This window comes from Perca flavescens, chromosome 7, assembly GCF_004354835.1.
Source record: "Perca flavescens isolate YP-PL-M2 chromosome 7, PFLA_1.0, whole genome shotgun sequence".
NCBI classification, from domain to species: domain Eukaryota; kingdom Metazoa; phylum Chordata; class Actinopteri; order Perciformes; family Percidae; genus Perca; species Perca flavescens.
Genome location: NC_041337.1, coordinates 13,599,119 through 13,620,525, shown reverse-complemented (window position 1 = coordinate 13,620,525; position 21,407 = coordinate 13,599,119). Strand labels below are relative to the sequence as shown.

At 41.4% G+C, this 21,407-nt stretch overlaps 1 protein-coding gene across 1 annotated transcript in view; it reads right to left on the bottom strand.

Annotated features, from left to right (window-relative positions):
* Positions 1-657: 657 nt before the first annotated feature.
* LOC114558067 (cadherin-4) overlaps positions 658-21,407 on the bottom strand; it is a 246,031-nt gene continuing 225,281 nt past the window's right edge. The window contains exons 12-17 of the mRNA XM_028581788.1: positions 14,994-15,136; positions 6,022-6,261; positions 4,832-5,068; positions 3,519-3,658; positions 3,261-3,425; positions 658-1,141 (exon numbers count right to left, since the gene is read on the bottom strand). Of these exons, the coding sequence (XP_028437589.1) occupies positions 935-1,141; positions 3,261-3,425; positions 3,519-3,658; positions 4,832-5,068; positions 6,022-6,261; positions 14,994-15,136 (1,132 nt within the window). The 3' untranslated portion in view covers positions 658-934. The remainder of the gene's footprint in view (positions 1,142-3,260; positions 3,426-3,518; positions 3,659-4,831; positions 5,069-6,021; positions 6,262-14,993; positions 15,137-21,407) is intronic.

Below are 21,407 nucleotides of genomic sequence, written 5' to 3'. Positions count from 1 at the left end.
TCAAGTTGGCTGTGATCTAGGAGCACGTGTTCGCCTGACTTGAAAAGTTAATGATTTGTCCATAACTTACATACACACTGTAGGCCTATGTACAGTATGTCTACATAAAGCGCCCGCGTAAGCCAGTCAATGCTCCTCTGAAACCGATACTGACATCTCCTGCAGCTACCACAGCCCTGCAGGATGGTAGAAATGACAAGGGGGAGGTCTGAGTTAAAGGGTCAGGGGTCATATGGAGGCATGTAAGCCCAGAAAATGGCAACCAATCCTGAGTTAGCGGGAGTCTGCTAAAATACGCACCACTGAAGGCACTTTTTAAACAACAGTGCTTCTGTTCTAAGTAATTCAAGTTCAAGAAAGAATAAACCAGGGCCCTGTGTATAGGAAGGACTTTCATATCTGTGTTCTTTTTTTCTTTTCCTCTCAGACAAAGCAAGCGACTCAACCTAAAGTTTCTGCAGAGAGGCAGGCGGGGGCTGATAGCGAGGGAAAAGTGAAAACCCTCAGGAATAGGGAACGGCTCGAATCAAAGGGGAGTGTGGACGAAAAAAAAAAAAAGCTACACAAACTAAAGGAAAAACAAAACCTGACAACTAAAAACTAAAACCCACATCTAGCTTAAAACCAAAAATGAAAAAAAGTACAAGGGTTTGGAAATACAAACGATGTGAAGCCCGCAATTGAGAGCTTCCGTTTCAGTCTTAGAGCAGGAGACGGTTGAGAAGAGCACCCGGAACTGACTCACAACACCGGTCCTCTGTGGTGGGTAATTTGATTGGTTGGTTGGTCAGTCAGTTGGTCAGTGTGAACATGTCATTGGTAACTTGTGTTCAATAAGGGTTTAATAGCCCCATGTGTTAGAGGGACAGAGCATGGCAGGCCAGCTGACGGAACGAGGGTGTGTGTGTGCGTGTGTATGTTTGACTGGGCAGATTTAATCATCATCCCCTCCTCCGTACATGTCGGCCAGCTTCTTGAAGCGGGGGCCCCAGTCGTTGAGGTAGTCATAGTCCTGGTCCCCCGTGCTGGATGAGTTGAGGGAGCTGACGGAGCCGGCGGTAGAGCCACTGCCCTCATAGTCAAACACCAGCAGGGAGTCATACGGAGGAGCTGTGGGGTCATTGTCTGCTGCTCGCAGACCCTAAACAGGACAGAGACGAGGAAAGGTAGTGGTAAGTAATCAGGGAAGAAGGGGAGAATATACTTTTAAATAAAAAGGCAGGTTGATGAAAAAGCAACAAGATGTTGAAAGTCAACTCCAGTGATGTAGTATTGCATTCACACAATAGTCATCAATAAAAGAGTAAAAATTGAAGCAGTAGGGGCTGAGATATCCTGACAAAAGTCCGCAATATGGGTCAAGCTCTGAAAATGCTCAATCCTATATTTCCCATGATGCAGTTTAGACAGTTTATGCAGTTTGTAACCAACACTTTTGTTACAAACGTGTAATCTACGAGCCCGGGCAGAGAAGACCCCTGATGACATCATCAGGGTTATTTTCTAGAGCCACAGAGGACGTACCTGCATTCACAGGCTGAGCAGTACTTTCCATGACTGTTAAACAGACCTTTATGTGTAAATTGGTATTCATTGTAAAGAATAGAGAAGAATAGTGTTATATTATATGAGATAATTGAAATATTAGCGTCATTTTGCTGCAGCTGGTTAAGCTGGGTTTGATTTTTTTTCCCTTGTATACTGGTGGGTGGTTTAATCTATAACAATGAATAATATTTTATAAACTGATATTTGTACAATCTCAATATTCTACTTCTAGTAACTATAACTAAATGTAGTGGTGTAAAAAGTACAAAATTAGTAGATAGTAGAGGTATAAAGTACCATAAAGCAGTAATACTTATGTACCTCAGAAAAGTACTTTCTACTCCTGGCACTTCATCAATTCTATCCTGTAACTGTATGCAGTTAAATAAAGGATACATGGCATTGTCCATGGAAAGCTATTGGAAATACATTATATTATTTCATAATCTTTCATTGTCTCTTTCACTGTACTTGTGTACAATAGTGGTACAAAATTTGAATCTAATCTAATAACAGCACATATTTTTTGTTATCATACTAGATGAATTACGTAATGTAATATTAAACAAGCTACTTTTGGTGAATCTTTGATAAATAGTTCAAAGACTAGAGGCTTCATTGGGGCAAGTTTCTGTGGTAAAAGCTCAGTAGGCCTAAATTATTACAACCTTTATTTACTCAGGTAGTCTCAACATTGAGATCAGGATCTCTTTGGTAAGAGAGGCCGGAGGAGTACAGCAGAAGAAACCGAACAGAGATGAGACACAAAACAAAACACAGCCAATCACACACAAGCACTTATAAATAGCATTAGAAACATCTTTTCACTTTCTAAATCACTGAAAATCCCTGTATCCTGTACTACATGTAGGGTGTACATAAATTAGGGTGTTTCATGTATAAACATTAATAACGGGATGCATAGGCCAAGTCTGAAATTGATTTATCAATATGTGATCAAACCCTTTTCATCAAGATTTTGTTACCGTTTCATGTGTAAGATGTACGGAGATCTGTATGTTTTCTGCCAACGTGCAAACCCACACTTGTTTCTTAATATGACAAATGAGTGGCATTGACCTGAAGGTTTGGTCAGGTGAAGAGAATGGTCTTCATCCACTTCACTGAAACACAGAGAGATGCTACGCAAAGAAACCTAAAAAGCCTCAACCCCCAGTGGTACAGTGCATGGCAGGAACACCATGTGTTGGCTGTGTTTGTGTTTTACCAGACTGCTGGAGCGAGATCAGGTGAGTACGTGTGAGCGGGTGGAGAGAGAGGGAGGGAGAAATAGAGGGAGGGAGGGAGAGAGAGAGAGAGAGAGAGGAGAGCGACAAGGCTGGATGGCTCAAACCTGAACAGCTGCCAACACCTCTCGAGTGTGAACGTGTTGTCATGAGTCTGTCAATCAGCATTTTCTCGCATCAGTGTCCCAACACTAAAGTTGTGTGTGTGACAACGTGTATGTGTGTGTGTGTGTGTGTGTGTGAGAATAGAGCAGGTGCCGTGAGAGCAGCTGTAAAGTAAAACAAAACTATATGATGTTCCCATCTCCATACTGGAGTTAACATATTGAAAAGCATTCAGAAATGAGTAATCACATTAAATGTCAGATCGATGGAAAGTGGAAGTGAGAGGCCAGCTCGCTGTCGGAGAAACAATCTAATGACGGTTGAGCTGTGTCTCCGCTTTGTGAGTGAGTGTGGATTCACCTCGTGGATGAAGTCCCCGATGTCTCCAGGGTGGGGCACGACAGGCCTGATTGGGTACTGGGATTCAGGGATGATGGGACGTTCATCCACCCTGCGGACACCAGGCGGCTTGCTAATAATGTGCTCCAAGGAGTCAGGCTGCTGCAGCTGGCTTAGGTCGTAGTCCTGCACATTCACACGGGCATACAGATGTAAGATGGCCCAGGAGGTCAACATAGAAAGCGTGTGTGTAAGTGTGTGTGTCTCTGAGGATCTCACCTGGTCCTCCTCTCCTCCTCCCTCTTCATCGTATTTAAGGATGTTGTCTCTGACATCGTCTTCAGGGTCAATAAGCAGCTGCTTGGTGTGTCTCTCCTTCTCTCTGCGCTTGATCCACACCACAAACAACAGCACCATGCCTGCATCAACACACACACACACACACACACACACACACACACACACACACACACACACACACAAGAAACCTTTAGGGTACACTGCAAAAATCTGTATTAAAAAACAAAACAGACAATGAGGAAATACTTCACCCAGACTCACAGTGAAGGTCCCTGTTGTTTTCTTTTAAACCTGACCACGATCTTTCCCTAACTTAACTAAGTAGTTTTTATTCCTAAACCTAACCATAGCAGTGGCAGAACAAACTTTAACTTTAGTGAAACTTATACGCAATGGTTTTATAATGACTTACTCCTCCCGTCTACCCTTTCATTTTAGCATTGTTTTATTTATTAGTATAAAATAACTTGATTTTCTTTTAAGCATCTTCCTTGTGTTTTGTTTGTCTTCCTTGGGAGAGAAATCAAAAAAACTCAATGGGATCTACATGGTCAAATATGCATCAAAATAAATAAAAGCAATACATGTGAATCATTTCCAAAACGTATATTGGTGGTAGTAGTAATAATGAAAAGAATGGATTATTCACACAGAATATAGCATCCGACATTTTACAATATGCTGGAGAAACCCTACAGCGGCGGTTGAATTTTTCTGTAAGACTTGTCTATATGTATGAACAATGCGACCCACAGCAACAAAGTAAGCCAGTGGCATGAATCACTAGCAGCAGATATTTACCCTACCAGGAAGAGAAGACAAAAACCTCCTTGTCAAGAGATGCCAGAGAGGGTTCCAACAGTCCAGACATTAATCCATCATACAAACTATTCTTCTTGTTGTATTGCAGCCTGGGTCTGCCAAGGTTTCTTCCTAAAAGGGAGTTTTTTCTTGCCACTGTCGCAATAGCCACTGCTAATGCTTGCTCTTGAGGGAATTACTGTAATTGTTGGGGTTTTGGAATTTATAGAGTGTGGTCTAGACCTACTCTATCTGTAAAGTGTCTCGAGATAACTTTTGTTATGATTTGATACTATAAATAAAATTGAATTGAATTGAATTGGTGAATGTTAAATGATTGCGTCCTGAACTGCCCATTTTTGGCAGAAAGGCAAATCAAAGCAGGCAGCTTTAACTTTTTGATATATATGATATACAGTAACAGTCAAACGTTTGACTGGGTCTGTATATATATTAGGTGTGTGAATGTGATATGAACAGCTGATACTCACTGAGCAGAATGATGATGCAGATGAGGATGGAGATGATGGCTCCCGTTCCCAGGCCAGCAGCCGCAACGGCCCCGAGAGTGGTGCAGTCTCCGTGTTCGTCGCAGGGACACACCTTGACTTTGATGACCGACCTGTTGGACAACGGAGGGTTCCCCGAGTCCGACACAATTACAGGGACCTCATACACCCCCGGCTCTAAATATATCTGGTACCGCAGCCCTAGACGGGCGTAATCACCTGTGTAGAGGGAAGAGGAAAGCGACAAGTTACCAGATGTAACTAATCATCACATTTTTTAATATAAAACTCTAAAATGGCATTTTAGTTACTTTCTAGTCTCGCTGTGCCAGTCCTTCCTCCACAGCGCTGCGGAGGAGGGTCTGGCTAGTCCACACAGCATTCCGGGATGGGAAAAAAACGTGCTCTGGTTTATTAGCATTTCTTTAAACCAATCACAATGGTCACGGGCGACGCTAAGCTCCGCATGGAGCGGCTGCAAAATAGCCTCTGGAAGGAACTTGTTTTGGTGGAACGTGTACGTTCAAAAGTTGTTTTAGTCGTGCGAGAGAAAACTCAGATTGGACAGATAGTCTAGCGAGCTGTCTGGATTTACCCTGCAGAGATCTGAGAAGCAGTTAACCCTAGTCCTCATAAATCCACCGGAGTTTATAATTCCAACACAAAGAAAGCGGAAGGAAACAGACATCGGTGAAAACACATGCATCCGGTGGAATTTCCTGCGGCACCGAGCAATCCCGGAAGTGTAACGTCGTGGATATAGACTACTTTCTAGTTACTTTCTGAACAAAATCTTGAAAATTGCTTCTACATAGGGCCAGGCAATATGGTTAAAATCAATATCATTGTATTAATTAAAATGTTTTTTTATCAATATACATGATATGGCACACATTTATACAAAATCACATAAAAAAGTTTAAAAAAAACTACACTTTTTCTGGTTTTAAATTACAATTTGTATAACAACAACAACAATAGTATCACAGCAAACGGTATTTTGGAAAATTGATTTTGGTCAGTCAGCATATAAAAAAATGTATAAAGATTGGTAATATGTGGTTGGACTAATTCTACACTATGTTTTGCTACACATGTATACAGTGGCACTGATCATAAATTAATTTCCATATGTTCTCTAGTGCTGTTGTTCTACGCTGACACCTCCTCACCACTGATCCGAGAAATTGTCCAGTTGCGTCGGATGCTGGTGGGAAAGTTGGGCAGCTCAAAGACAAAGGGTCCAGCGTTGGGGTCTGTGTCAGCATCAGCGGCAGTGATGTTAACACCGTGGACATTCTTGTTCACCCGCTCACAGATCTGAGACTCCCTGGGTATGAGCGCTGGAGGGTTGTCATTAATATCTATCAGATAAATCTGCAGCGTGCCTGTGCCACTGGCTGCAGGAGAGCCTGGGAGCAGAGAGAGGGAAGAGAAAATAGTATCATGACGGGAGGAAAAGATGACAAGGGAAGACGCGTGCAGTGAAAGGGACGATTTAGAGGGAAGAGAGACAGGAGTTGAAGGCAGACACAGGGAAGGCAAATAATGGAAGAGAACAAAAAGAGAGATACAAAAAGGAAAGGGAAGAGCTGAAAGGAACTCTGTCTATTCAAAATGGTGATGTTAGAGGTGGGGATGCTGTAGTAGGACCTTGACAGAAATACTTTTGACAGTTGCGCTTTCCAGCTCCTCTTTTAGCCTCAGAGCCAAATTAAAACCATCAGAGTCGATCCAGAGGCAGACAGAGCCCGTCCAATCACATATAGACGGCTTAGGTACAATAATGATGACTGTAACACATTCAAACAAGTCCTTGTCTGTGTGTATTTACACAAAACTAGAAGAGCCATCTATGATTCTGCAGATAAATGCACATCTGCCTGCAATATTAACAATGGATTTCTGAAAGGTGAAGATGGCATTCTAACTGTGGTGCACATCTTGTATGCCTATGTGCTCATGTGTTAAGGGTATATCTGTATGCTCACATACAAAATTATTCCCTGCTCACACATAAACAATCACTCTTTTGATATGATTTACTCAGCATGGAAGCATTTGCTACTTACCCACATTGCCAACTATAGCAGCATATCACACAGTGTATTTTATTTATTATATTATTTAACAAAGATAATATACCTTCATTATATTCATTATTCTGTTATTTTGTGAATGTCAGATTAAGCCAAAATACATATTTTTTTTATCTGCTCTCTTCTGGGTAGTTTGAAGTAAATGGACCCACTGTGTTAATCCTGCAGTCTTCAATTGTAACTAAATGTGATCAAATTGTCCTATGTGTGTAAATGACTTTAGGAATCTGTTAAACACACAGTTTCTATACCACTGGATTGGCATTTTATATCCGCATACAATTTTAGCAACAATCGTACTGTACATACAGATGTTGCTAATTTGGCAGCTATTCAAGATGTGATATTCTCTTCGATGAATCCCCATAGACTTTACACCAATGTTGCTAAGTCCATGTTGTACGTTTGTTGAAATTATTATTGCAATTGGAGAAATTGGCTCTGATGCGACTGTGGGCAGCCACTGCAGGTGCTGCTTCACTACAATATTGTCAGCCTTGGATTGTAATAACATGCACTGATGCACACACACAAACACAGACACACACACACACACACACACACACACACACACACACACACACACACACACACACACACACACACACACACACACACACACACACACACACACACACACACACACACACACACACACACACACATCTGCAGACACAATCCTGAAGCCTTTTGCATTGATTGAACAGAGCATCAGCAATTGGGAGTAAAGAATAGACACTTTAAAGAATCAGAGAATGAGGTAGTAGACTGGGGAGAAGAATGCTTGAATGTGTATGTGCGGTATGAAAATGTGGCACAGAGAAACCTGAGGAAAAAAAAAAGCGCTTAGCAGTATAAAGCTCAGAGCTGTTTATTGAGTGTGTCAGGGGGTGACTACCCTTAGCTGCCTCCAATTACGAGTCATTTCCCCGCCATGCCCCACTGGCTGAGCCATTGGATGGAATCAAGCGACCCCAGGGCCCATCTCCGGGATGAGATAAGGGCGATGTAATTTACAAAGATTTATGCAAAGCTGACAAATCTGCCAATTAAACCTGGCAACAGAGCAAGACATTTGCCACAAGAATAGTGAGACACAGTCAGGGACGGGCTGTAAGTGAGTCCATAGACAGTTTGAGTTCTGTCTGACTGGTAATACTATGATAAACATTGTAGATCACTAGATAACTTTCAACTGATTGAAGGCTTAACAAGTTATCAATGATAGATGTGGCACTGGAGCTTTAGTACAACAGTACAACACAAACATAACTAAAAATGAGTCTATATATGTTTAAAGCCTGTGTTTAGACCAGCCAGGTTAAAGGTTTAATAGTCTAGAGCAGGGGTCACCAACCTTTTTGAAACTGAGAGCTACTTCATGGGTATTGAGTCATACGAAGGGCTACCAGAATGATACTTCTGAAATAACAAATGTGCTCAGTTTGCCTTTAGTTATATATGCTTATTAATGATTAATGATGCTAATCAATGCGAAGACCCTGATCATGTTAATGATTTCTCACGATAATTATCAACAATGACTTAACAAGGTGGGAAACAGATAATATCAATATTCAATTTCCATTTTTAGAACAGGCCTGAGGGCTACTCATGTGGTCCTTGGGGGCTACCTGGTGCCCGCGGGCACCGTGTTGGTGACCCCTGGTTTAGAGATTAATCAAATAGACACATTATAAATATAATGTTACTTTGTAAAATATTATCCAAAGGTTTGAATACATTTACAAGCTATTTAAAGCAACATTTTATGTGATTGTCAATATTTCAACATTATCCAACAATTATGTCAAAAGTGGCTTCTGGGACACATTATATGCATATACATACTTAATGTACAGTACAGTATTATATGCAAACTTAAAACGTGTTCATACTTAACCATACGTGTGGTTCACACACACACACACACACACACACACACACACACACACACACACACACACACACACACACACACACACACACACACACACACACACACACACACACACGCTTTCCCATTCTGCAGCTTTGTTAATCCCAGCTATGTATGGGGGACATGTGGAAGCAGCTTGCCACAGCTGATAGAAGAATTATGTGGGTTTTAACTAGCTAAATAAATAATTATGTTTGTGTAAATTCCTCAAAAGGATTTGTATTAACTCCTTTTTTGATGGTGGCTTAGAGATGTGAGGCATGGTGAAAAGACTTGTGGCAAGCTAACCACACGTTCTTCGAAGAGCACATAAACACATAAACAATACCATAGTTGTTGGAAAAGGAAGACTGTGTCAGAAGGGTCTGAGGCAGTCAGATTGTGTCGGGGGCCAACATAAAAATACGGTAGTAGTAATACAAGTGTACTTCTCACCATGCTGTCACCACCTCTCCATGTCCTGTCCTACTATCCTTACTGTCTCTTAGTAGTTCTTACCATAATCCCTCTCACGTTATGATGGCTGGCACTCCAGCAACACCCACAGTCAGACTGATTTACAGACACACACACACACACACACACACACACACACACACACACACACACACACACACACACACACACACACACACACACACACACACACACACACACACACACACACACACACACACACACACACACACACACACACACACACACACACACACACCACATCACTTTAACTGCTGGCTTCTCAGGTTTTGGACCAATATCAGCCAAACACTGCAGTAACACAAGGCTCTAAACTGTGCACTTTACAGAGATCAGGCGGAGAAAAAATGCCTGCTTCAACGAAAATAGGAAATGTATTGAAATAAAAAGAAGTCCGGGAAATAACAGGGAAGGAAATTAGATATTTGTGAAGTTCAAACAACAAGAGCGAGTCAACCGCTAATCCTGTTGCCTCTTCCTTTCCCATCAGCACAGCAGGTTACACTTCATGGTGTCTGACATTGTCAATCATCACCAAAATGAAAAAAAAAAAGGTACAGAAACACACATAGGTATGCTCGCATCACTGCGTTACAAATAAGAGCATTCTTCACACATGCTCATGCCTATAAATACACCAATGTTTCAAAGCCTGCTTAACTTAAGGTAAACACACCAGAGCACTGCACGTCACCGATAAGGCAATTTGGGGAGGGGAAAAAAAGCATTCACTTTTTACTTGAGAAAAAGCACTTACTTCCACTTGAGAAAAAGGGAGCTTATTTGTCTGCTGTGATTGAGTTTGTGCTCAGTTAAACTTGAGTTTTCAACTTTGTGGCAGAACAAATATATATATGCCACATTGTGAGAGAGGGAAGCAGAGAAGGCAGTCTTGGACAGAAGATAAGAAGGAAGAGAAGAGAGGATCAAGAGTGTGACCAGGTTGTGTGAATCCAGGATTTTCTCTAACTCTACACCAGCTGCACTGCACTTGAGTGCCGCAGGTTCCATGTCTTTATATCCCTCTAAAGCCACACAAATGTCTTCATTTTCATCAAACAATAAGCAACATTTCTGACATTTTTCACTCTTACATGTATCTACTATCAAGCTTTCAACTCCAGCTCCACTGGCAACAACAGGAGTGCCTTGCTCAAGGACACTTGACCATATTTGAGGGGTTGTATTAATAATAACAAAAAAACAAACAAGATTTACTTATCCCAACCATATGTCAGGGTTTTCAATACCGTTATAAGGTTTAGGTGCAGCACCCAAGTCGTTTTGAGCAGCACCTTAGCCGAACAAATGTAAAATCAATGTGAGCATAAAAACTAACTAAATGACTTTTCTCAGATCTAATAATTGCCATTGGTCCTCAGTGGACTTCTTAAGCAGGTTTTGTCTTTAAGCTTTTTGAGTGTTATTTATTTATTCATTTATTATCTGCTCTAGCTTTTCCAATGTGATAGACACAGATATAGCAATAATAATGGTCCAAAGTCATGTGAAATTTTCTTCTATTGAAAAATGTTAACATTTTCTTAACCCTTGTGTTGTCTTTGGGTCAAATTTAACCCGTTTAAAAAAAATTAATATCAGAAATATGGGTTTCTTTTAACCAAATTGTCCAAAAATAACACAGATGCACGTTGTATGGTATGGAACCCATACAACATTCTTTGTGGGTAAAATTTATGATTACTTACATTGAATTCTGGGTGTTTTATTCAATTTTATAGCATTTGAAAAGAAGATCCTCCAATCTTAACTATTAGTCAAAATAATTCATAATGTATGCTTTTTTAAACAACAAAATGAGGTTTATTAACCATGACTTTAAAAAAAGCATTTAAAAAGTGACAAAAACGTTTAAAAATGCCTAGAAAAATGCGACAAAAACGATGGGAAAAGTTCATGGTCAACAGGAAGACAACACAAGGGTTAAAGGTCCAATGTGTAGGAATTTCTCCCATCTAGCGTTGAGATCGTATATTGCAATCAACTCTCTCGCACCACGCAGTTCAAATTACGTATTACCATAGACAGTATATAATGGACCAATAGATCCCGCTGTTCTGGACGGAGACCAGTGAAGGCTATTAGAAGCACTTTTCCGGTGATGGCCAGCTTTACTGAGCAGCCTCCAACTGAGAAAATGTGACGTGAGCAACGTGTCTGAAAGTTGTAAGTCTTCTGGTAGCTGTGCCAAGAGAAATCTCAATCATTCCCAATCTTACAGATACGGAGACTGTAGGTGTATGTAAGGAGATAACATGGGCACAGGCTAATTATTGATCACTAACATGCTAGTTAACATTAGTAATTAAACCTAAACATCTCATGTAAGTCGAAACTGCCTGCGAGCTTCTCTTGTACTATACGGTAATTCCTCTACTATGCGACAGTAAGTCACTTGGTTATGACACAATCGTTAGCCTATTTTTACAAAAACGTCTGCTACGGAGCCATAATGTGAGGTACAAGGTAATGGAGCCTTTTATACATTGTCGTGTTTCTTTGGAACTAAACAACGGACAAATAGAGTCTTTAAACGCTTCAGATGTAAAGTTATTCGCAGTCAAGTGACATAAAAAAAAAATGGCGGTCAGCGCAATACTAACAGGAGGTGATGGCCAGTTAGCAACAAAATGGCGCCATGATGGCTCGAGTTCTGAAGCGATGCTTACCCCCTTGCGTATTACAGCTATGGTAGCCTTCATGCTTCCAAAAGCCGGTCTTTTGCTTTTTTTCAATATCTTTTTTCTTTTTCTGGGCGAAGAAGAGGACTCCTGTTCCTGAAACTTGGATTTTCAATACGTGTGAGGCGGAGTGGCAATCAGGAGAATCGGGAATTTTCTCAGTGGGCCGGTAGTGTTTGGAGGCCGCTCCGGCCGGTCTGATCGCCCGTTCAGGCCGCTACGGCTGGTCTAATTGCCCACTCTGGCCGCTGCTGCCCGCTCCGGCCAACGCCGCTGCTGCCCGCTGGTCAAACTAACCTGTACAGCGGCCCACAGAAGCCTCTTATTTCCAAACATTCATCTCTCCCCCCGCCCCCCAAGGTCCGGTGGTCAACGAAATTTCCCGGTAGATTTTTTTGTCCCACTCCGCCGCAGAATGTATTAAGATAACGTGTGGTCCTCCATGTTTCCTTCTTCAAACTTGCCGGGGCCGGGAAGCTATGATACCCATTAGCAGCATTAGCAGAAACGCGAAAGGCGGAGCAGTATATCTGTATGTCCCTTACCGGATAACGTAATTCAAGATGGCGCATGAATATGGAGCGTCTACCCCAGTTCATGCGAATGAACTTCATTTCAAGCCAAAAGGAATACTTGGAATTGATGGTGGTGGTAAATATTCATGAAAAAGGACAAGTTTGTGAACGGGCAACACAGATTTTGATAATAAACAATTAAACACGTTACACACTGGACCTTTAAGGGAGGACCCCTAAACCACCGCCAAATACGTGCAACTAAGTCTTCCACAAACCTAGGGAAAACACTATATGTCTGCAGCTGGTTTTGGGGCTTCAACAGCTGACCTTCCAGAGTGCTTTCTAGGATGTTACTTACTCTGTCTTCTTATGTGCATATTATTATACTATCATACCAGGCAATGGTCTTACCGAATCAGAATGTTTTTGAGGATTACAAAGAATTTGTCAGTCCAGTGATCCACTACCATTTATTAAGAACCAGATTTTAAAAACTAAAGCCTTAGACTAGAGAAGGTAGCTTGATAGTATATCCATAATCAAAATCAGTAATATACTATATACTAGTGCAGTGCCGTTAAAAATGTGCCTGTTTGGAACGGGCTGATTACTTGGCCTGTGGTGTTGCTGCTTGTAGAATTTATTACAACCAAAGTGTACCCCAAAATGACTTACAGAAGGACCCTGAACCACTTAATATGCAACTCCACTGTATAGTCTACTATCTATTGACTTAGTGTAGGCTACTTCTACATCGTCTAGTTACCCCAGAATAGGTGACCGTGCGCTGGATACAGAGTACCGCGAGCTGCCGATCTTGGTGCTCCGTCAGGTCAGCGGTAGTTGGTGGTCAGTTAAACTTCTCATCTCCAATTCTATCTGAAGTTGCGCTGTCCTGAGTTGAAACTTTACGGCTTTATTATCGAGTTAATAGTGTGTTTGTGTCGGCCGCTGTCCGTTTCCTAAGGTTCTGAAATGCAAACATTTTTTGACTTTTTTTTTTTTTAAAGGGCACGCGCCCGTGAGCACCCACGGAGGAAAACATAAATCAGCGCCTATGGAGGAAGACATTGTGCATCTATATTTACCTGACAGAGAACATTGCAGAATCAGAATGTAATCACAAAATATCACAATTAAAATGTGGAGTAATCAGACATGTCATGGACTCATGGCAGTGCGCTACCCACCCTGCCCGTTATGAGAGCTAAACAGCACATATCTATCTATATGTGTGTGTGTGTGTGTGTGTGTGTGTGTGGGGGGAGAGAGAGAGAGAGAGAGAGAGAGAGAGAGAGAGAGAGAGAGAGAGAGAGAGATGTCTTGTGTCGGATCGTTAACAAATTTAACATTTCAGCAGAGGTGTTCATTTCCATACAGGTTTAGTGGCTTGACGGTTAACGGTGAAGTAGGGGATTTGATTTGCGGTGGGTATTTTGGCGACTTAATTAACCAGATGTAGGCTATCTGCCCGGTTCAGCTCTGAGATTTTCTTGCATTGCACAGCTCTCTGAAGGAATAATCTCTGAGATTAGGCTACGTTATGTTCCGCCAGCTCACAGCAATTTAATAAAATAGTAGGAAAAGAGTCCGAGGTGCTGATGTGCAGGTTACCTTCCCCCCAAACACGGACACACATACAGATACGTCTCGCTTTATAAGATAGATAGCTTGTGTTTTTTAGTAAATGCACTTACTATTATTACACACATATATATATATATATATATATATATATATATATATATCGGGACTCACCCGGAAATGGCGAGTGGAGTGAGGTGACGTGACTAGTCTCTCAAAATCTGACGAAAATCTTCTAAACTGACCTTTGTTGAGCTGAAATGAAGACAGATTCAGCAACTGCACGGCCTATTTCTCGCTTAAAATGTTTTCAGAAACATGTTTCAGTGAACTATTTTAGTACAACATGAGATCGTATTCTGAACGGCCGCCATGACAGTCTGGCTCTCAATATCCGGAGAAAACAAACCCATGTGACGCGTTCGTCCAATCAGCTGCCGGTTTACATTACTTGGGCAACAATACAGAGTAGTGCCACCTGCTCTTATGGAGGCGTATTACGTTTCTCAGCCGCCACATGAAGTAAACAAACACAGCTGCGTTAATTTCGTTAATTGTTTTTAACGAGTTAAATATAAAAAAATTAACGCAAAAATTAACGCGTTAATTTTGACAGCCCTAATATATATATATATATATATATATATATATATATATATATATATATATATATATATAAAATATTGATGTAATAATAGTATATAAGCATGAGTGGGAATGGGGATATACATAGAAAGAATAAAGAATGGCAAATGGGAAGCAGCAAACTTCATTCTGATATTAAATAAAAAATGCTCACTGATAAATATTAAAAGAGGTTCTTACCATTGTCTGTTGCCAGGAATGTGGCTTCATATATATTGTTTTTGACATAGATAGACTCCCGGTCCAGCATTGCAGTGGTTACAATCTGACCATTGGTTCTGTTGATGGACAACCAGTCTGCAGGGTCGTTCAGCTTTGAATACCTAAAGACACACAAGGACAAATTGATGGAGAAGTTAGCGCTAGCATTTCCGTGTTTACAAGCAATTAAAATTTTCTCTTGTGTCTGTTCATTTAAAGATTGCCTGCACGTACACACAGAAATCACAAAAGCCTGACCTCGCACAGTTTAATTCTTCATTGACTTCTCCTCCAGAGCCTGCAGCCAACAGTCAATTTCACCTAATTTTTCACTCCTGTGTACCAGGCATTGAAGTCAATTACCTTTCTAGTTAAGCACTGCAGCAACTGCCTGTATGTTGCTATGCATATTCCATGAAGTGTTTGTTTATGCTGGGGAGGGCTGAACTGCTTGTCAGGGTTATACACATGCATGTTTTAGTGTAGTGCTTGTATGTTTGCAAATGTCATGGTGTGTGTATGGGGAAGCTGTGCATAGGGTAGAGACAGGATGATAGGATCTTGGTGTTGATCGTCAAACAGGAAAGTGGATGAACAGGTGGCGACATCCCCTGGGATATAGGGCAGGGAAGGAACAGGGGATCATCTCCAGGATTGAATCCCAATCTCATTCTGATCTAACTGTTCTTGTGTCTCGGGCATTTGTCGCTTCCACACATTCAATTCTATCAGATCTCTCTCAGCCCAAGCCGCCTCACCTCATCTTGCTGTGCTTTTGTATTCATACATTTTCTTATCCCTGTCTGTATCTTCTCATCCTCGTCTCATTCCCTTTGTGATGCAGAGTTCATCAACTGCCACCTCCTCGCTTGGTTGCAATTTCGCTTTTGTGTGTGAAACACCGTCTGTGGACGTGTGACACCTTGGCCTCACACAACAAGGTTTATACATCAATTCGATTTAATTTACTGAATGTCAGTTTGGGCAATAAGGCCATGTTATATGACAAACACTTCTAGCTTTTAAATCCATTCAAATTGAGAATGGAATTGACCTTAACCTTGCTTTAATATTTATTCGATTGTAGTGTATTTATTGTCAGTCTACAGCCCACTTGTTTATTAGTGTTCGGTTAAATACTGCAAGTACATTTCTACTTAAATGGAGGAGAGGGAAAGCTTGGAGGGGTGGGTGGTGGTAAGAAGGGGTGGGGGTGGGGAGTTGGACAGAGAGTATAATCTCTCTCCTGCAGTTAGGGAGGTGGGATTTTCCCAGCAGGCAGTGGGCATGATCCCAGGCGTAGCACAGTGCGGGGAAGGGGATCACAGAGATGACATTCCCACACTCTAGACGGTTTCACACAGGCTAGCCAAGCCCACCGCCACTAACTGGCAGACTGTGAAATCACCACCAGGACTACAGTGAGTCCATCACAGTGGGAGGGTGGGATAAAAGAGTGAGGAATATGATCAGTAATGGGTGGGAGGGGAAAAGAGATAGGGAGAGGTAACATTCAGAAGTAGCAGCATGGCTGTATGATCTGGTTTTAATATTCTCATTAGGACTGACTTGATACTTACTGCTATTCTGTGTCTAACTGCATCTCTATTGGCTTTGCCATGCCAAACGGAGTCTCTCCAGCTGGGCTGAGAGAATTTTCTTTTCATTTTTGTCTTACCAGTGGAGGGCAGAAAAACAAGGGCCATTTTTACTGAGCAGACAGAAATTAAAGGGAAATTAAACAACAAAATTAAAATAAAAACATGTTATGAATGTATTAAATGAATAGTTTGAAATTTTGGGAAATACGCTTTCTTTTCAACTGTTAGATAAAAAGATTGATAGCACATTCATCTATGTATGCTAAATATGAAGCTAGAGTCAGCAGATGATTAGCTTTGCATTAAATTGAGGAGCAGGGGGAAACAGCAGAGCATGGCTCTGTCCAAAGTTAAAATAAGAGTCACTGATTAACACAATACTGTATCTTGTGTGTCTTATGAGTTCACAAACAGGAGCCTGGAGTCTGCTAATGGCTTGGCAACCTCACAGTGACAAGTCACTGGTCTCGGCTAAGAAATAGCCCGGCACAAGTCCCCTTAAAACTACAACTTGCTGTCCTTGCACTTCGGTTTGTGTACAAAAAAACAATAACAAAAAACTACATATAATGTTTTAATTAGCTTTACATGTGTCAGCTTTCGTTAACCTCTTGACAGACCCAGGCTAGCTGTTTCCCCTTGCTTCCATTCTTTATGCTAAGCTAATTATTTGTTGGCTCCAGCATCATATTTAGCATACAGACATGAGAGTGGTATCTACTTACTCATCCAACTTTCAGCAAAAAAAAAAGCATAACTGCATTTCCCACTATTTCTTTAAATATGAGCAACACAAAATTAATTCCATTTACCTACACTGTGTTGGGGTGGAAGCAAAAAAATCTTTGGCGGATATCTCAAAACCGCATCTCTATTGGCTGGAAATAAAACCAAAATTATCTGCATGGCTATAACACTAGAATACACCCTTTAAAATAAATAACAGAGACAAATGGGGGAAACGGAGAGTGTAGAATATGGAGATGATACCCAGTATCGGTATCGGCTCCGATACTGCCTAAAACGCTGGTATCGGTATCGGGAGGTACTGGAGTTAATGCACCGATCCGATACCACGTAATAAAGCCCTAAAGAAAATCTATGTTAAAATAGATTATTTATGTTCTTTTTCTGTTATAACTGACTGTCAAAGTGGACAATAAAAGAAAGTTCTGTGGCGTTCATGGTTTGTGTTTGTTCATGTTTCACAAAGATAGAAATAATATCACATCCATACAGGGATAGTAGTATACAGTTGTTAAAACATAATAAAATATATGACACACTGGTATCGGATTGGTACTCGGTATCGGGCGATACACAAGTTCAGGTATCGGAATCGGTATCGGGAAGAAAAAAATGGTATCGGGCCATCTCTAGTAGAATATAGTGTGTGAGAGCAAGAGAGTTTTTTCCTCCATAATGGGCTATAAAATACCACAGAACCTATTCTTTCCTGTGTGGCTGCATGCTCTCTGATGATAAAAGCCTAAACAAAAAGGTTTGTTCACAAAGCAGAGTGCTCTGTCCACCGCCACACTTTAATTAAGTCTCCTAAACAGCCCTCAGTGCAGATGTAATAAACTTTATATGAAGCAAATAAAGCCCTGAATGAACAGTCTTTGCAGCCAAGCTAATTTCCGACACACTGAATAGATAATCCACTGCATTATTAGCTCTATTCTTAAGGTAAACTCCAGAAAAGTTAAGGTCAGCATGCAGTTGGCTTTCAGTCACTTTCACTTCACTTTTTCTGATAGCGCTCAGTAAACAATAGGGCTACTCTGGCCATTAGAATGATGATTGTAAAAACTGTGTTTTTTCTTTACAAATCCCAACTGTCAACAACATTATTGTGGGCAATTGGCAGTCCCCATCTCTAACTTTTTAATGAAGTGCTCTGCCAGTTTTTTGTTTTCTTGGAAAGGTAAACAGTCCTTGTTTACTCTAGTGCTTACTCTGGAATTAAAAAAATAATCTGGCTTGAATGTTATATTTTGTGTGAAAGTAATTATATCTTCCTGTGGCTTATTTTAAATGCTTTCCCAAGCTCCTCTACCTGAAGGTTTCTCTCATATGGTTCAGTTGGTTGGTGTGTGAGTATAGCTGGATGTATGATTATGCCTGGCAGGCCAGTAATCTTAGCAAGCAGCAGGGAGGGGTATGACATTTATTTTTCAAACCCCCGACCCTGAGGATGAAAAATGCATGTCTCAAGCTTAGCCAAGGAGGTTTGGGTAATCATTTATGCCAGTGTCTCCAGTCCCATGTCTCGACCTTACTGGTCAGGTGTCTGACAGGTGATGCATGATGCCTCTGCTCCTGTTCACATTGCCTCCTCCCCAATCCCAACAGGACACTGTCAGTCTGTCCCTCCTTTGATAAGCACCTCTCAAATTCAAACCTTGACCTGGTGTCAGCTCACCATCCTCAGCTTCTTTCCGCCTCCCTCCACAATCCCTTTGGTCTTTTTTCACCTTACTTTTGACTTTTACGGCTCCCTCTAAATCTTCTCCTTGTCTCTCCACCATCCATTTACAAAGACATACAGCTCTTTGTCATATGCAAAGACATAAGCCATAAATTACGCATAACACAAACCGTGGTGTCATATCTAAATGTACCCCCCATGCAAAGAGATGTCAGCGAACTATTTGATTGATGGGGTTTTGAGATATGCACACTGAGATCAGTTCTGTGTAATACAAGATTGAAAATGAAATTGTAATAGGGTGATGCGAACACGGTACAGGGCTTTAGCTGATTGGCAAGAATGAGCCTCTGAATTTCTTTTTCTTCAGAATATTGAGAATTCCAGAGACGGAGGGAACAGCTTTGATTAGTGCCCTTGCATAACTCTAGAGTAAATACCTTTTATGGGACTGGTGTAAAGCAGGGGGATTGATAGTGATCCTATCCAGATGGATCCTAATGGAGGAGGTGGTTGATTTGCCATGTCTACAGTCCTGCTTCCTTGCGTGGTCAGAGCAGAGGAAGGAGATTTGGTTTGTGTTTGTGTTAAGGAGACCGTGACAGACCACAGCGTGCTTGTAATAGGCTAACCTATTTCCAAGAAGTAAAGTACTGCAGTCTTGCAGGGGTCTTGGGAAAAACAGGGAGGAAACCAAAGAGGTTAAAGTGAAGAGAGAGAGAGAGAGAGAGAGAGAGAGAGAGAGAGAGAGAGAGAGAGAGAGAGAGAGAGAGAGAGCGCCCAGCTGGTGACTTTTGGTGTCTTCCTAAATTATAATGTACACCCAATTTACTCTCATTTGCTGGAAAATTAGCTGGCAAATTTGTTTAGATCTTATCCCAAGAGAAAATGGGAAGGAAGGGGCTGTTGGAGTGTAAGGTGTTGGAAGGAGGTGGTATCAATGCCACTGCCGTGTTATCAACTCAATTGCTGCACTATACCGTGCCGGTTATAAATTACACCAGTACACTCACTGTAATCTATAAGGACATTCTTCATGTGTCCATGAGTGGAAACACACCTAATCTAAAGCTTTATCTTCGCAACATCAATACATAGCAAAGTGTACTTAATAGATTACCTCTAAGTTTGAAAGGCCATAATGCAGTCGCTGCTACTGTCAAGTTGACAGCAGGACTGACGAAAGGCCTTCTGGTCATTTAAAGGTTGGTTTACATTTAAAATCCAGGGAGGCTTAGCGCAGAAAAAGAACACTGCAGGTGGACATAATGCTGTGTCAGGCATTTGGGTTCGAGCCAGCTGTTCTTTTTATTCTCTGCCCTTCCCTCCATCCTGTTCTCTTTCTCTCTCGCTGATTGTGCGTGTGCACCTGCATGTATGTGTTCATGAAATCTACAGAATGCACAGTCTTCTGATTACCCCAGAGGCTATTGCTCCCTATTAACCTTACCCTCCTTACGGGTACCATCCTTAAGAGTTCTCCAGTGTCTCATAAACTTCGCACAGTAAGACTTTGAGAGATGGGTGATGCCAAAATATTGTCCCCTTATTGAACTTTGACCCCTAACTACTGACATGGAACATATCCAAGATTCTTTTAAGCATGCTGTAAGTGCATATGGTGGGATTTCTGCCAGGCTTTTACTTACAATGCAGCTAACCAGACTTCAATTAAGCATTACTTTCCTGGGTCTAGAGACTTTTCATATGTAATAGAACTTAAATAATAAAATCTAAATGATTTTGCACTAGAAGGAATTTAAACTAATTGCATGCTATTAAAATGTCAGAATTAGCCCAAATGGTAGCTGGTGTGGTGACATGATTGAGAAAGTCGCATTTCTCCATCGCTCTCACTCTCTTCATCTTTAACCTTCTGTACAGTCCAGCCAAAACGCTGCAACTATCCACTTATATTTAACCATATTCGGCAACACCTCGCCACGACGAGAGGATGGCCAGCAAGTCGAAGAAAGAGGTCCAGAAGAGGGATGATTTCCTACAGAGTGCCGTGCTAACTACGCTAACGGCTATGCTAGCCGACCACAAGGCCTCGCTTTTGACAGAGCTCTTTACATGCCAAATTCAACACAGTGTTTTCCAAACTCAAGGCGAGGCTAGATAATCTCCAGACTACTTTATTGGATCACCAACAGCGTCTCTCATCGCTGGAGACATTTGCCAACATCATGAGTCAAGACATGAAAACCCTGGAGGCCAAGCTAGTTGCGGTATCTGAGGAGAACGCTAGGCTACAAGCTAAACCCATTGATCTGGAAAACAGATCCCGTTGAAATAACATAAGAATAGTCTGCCTCCCTGAGAACATTGAAGGTGCTCAACCGACAGCTTTTTTCTCTC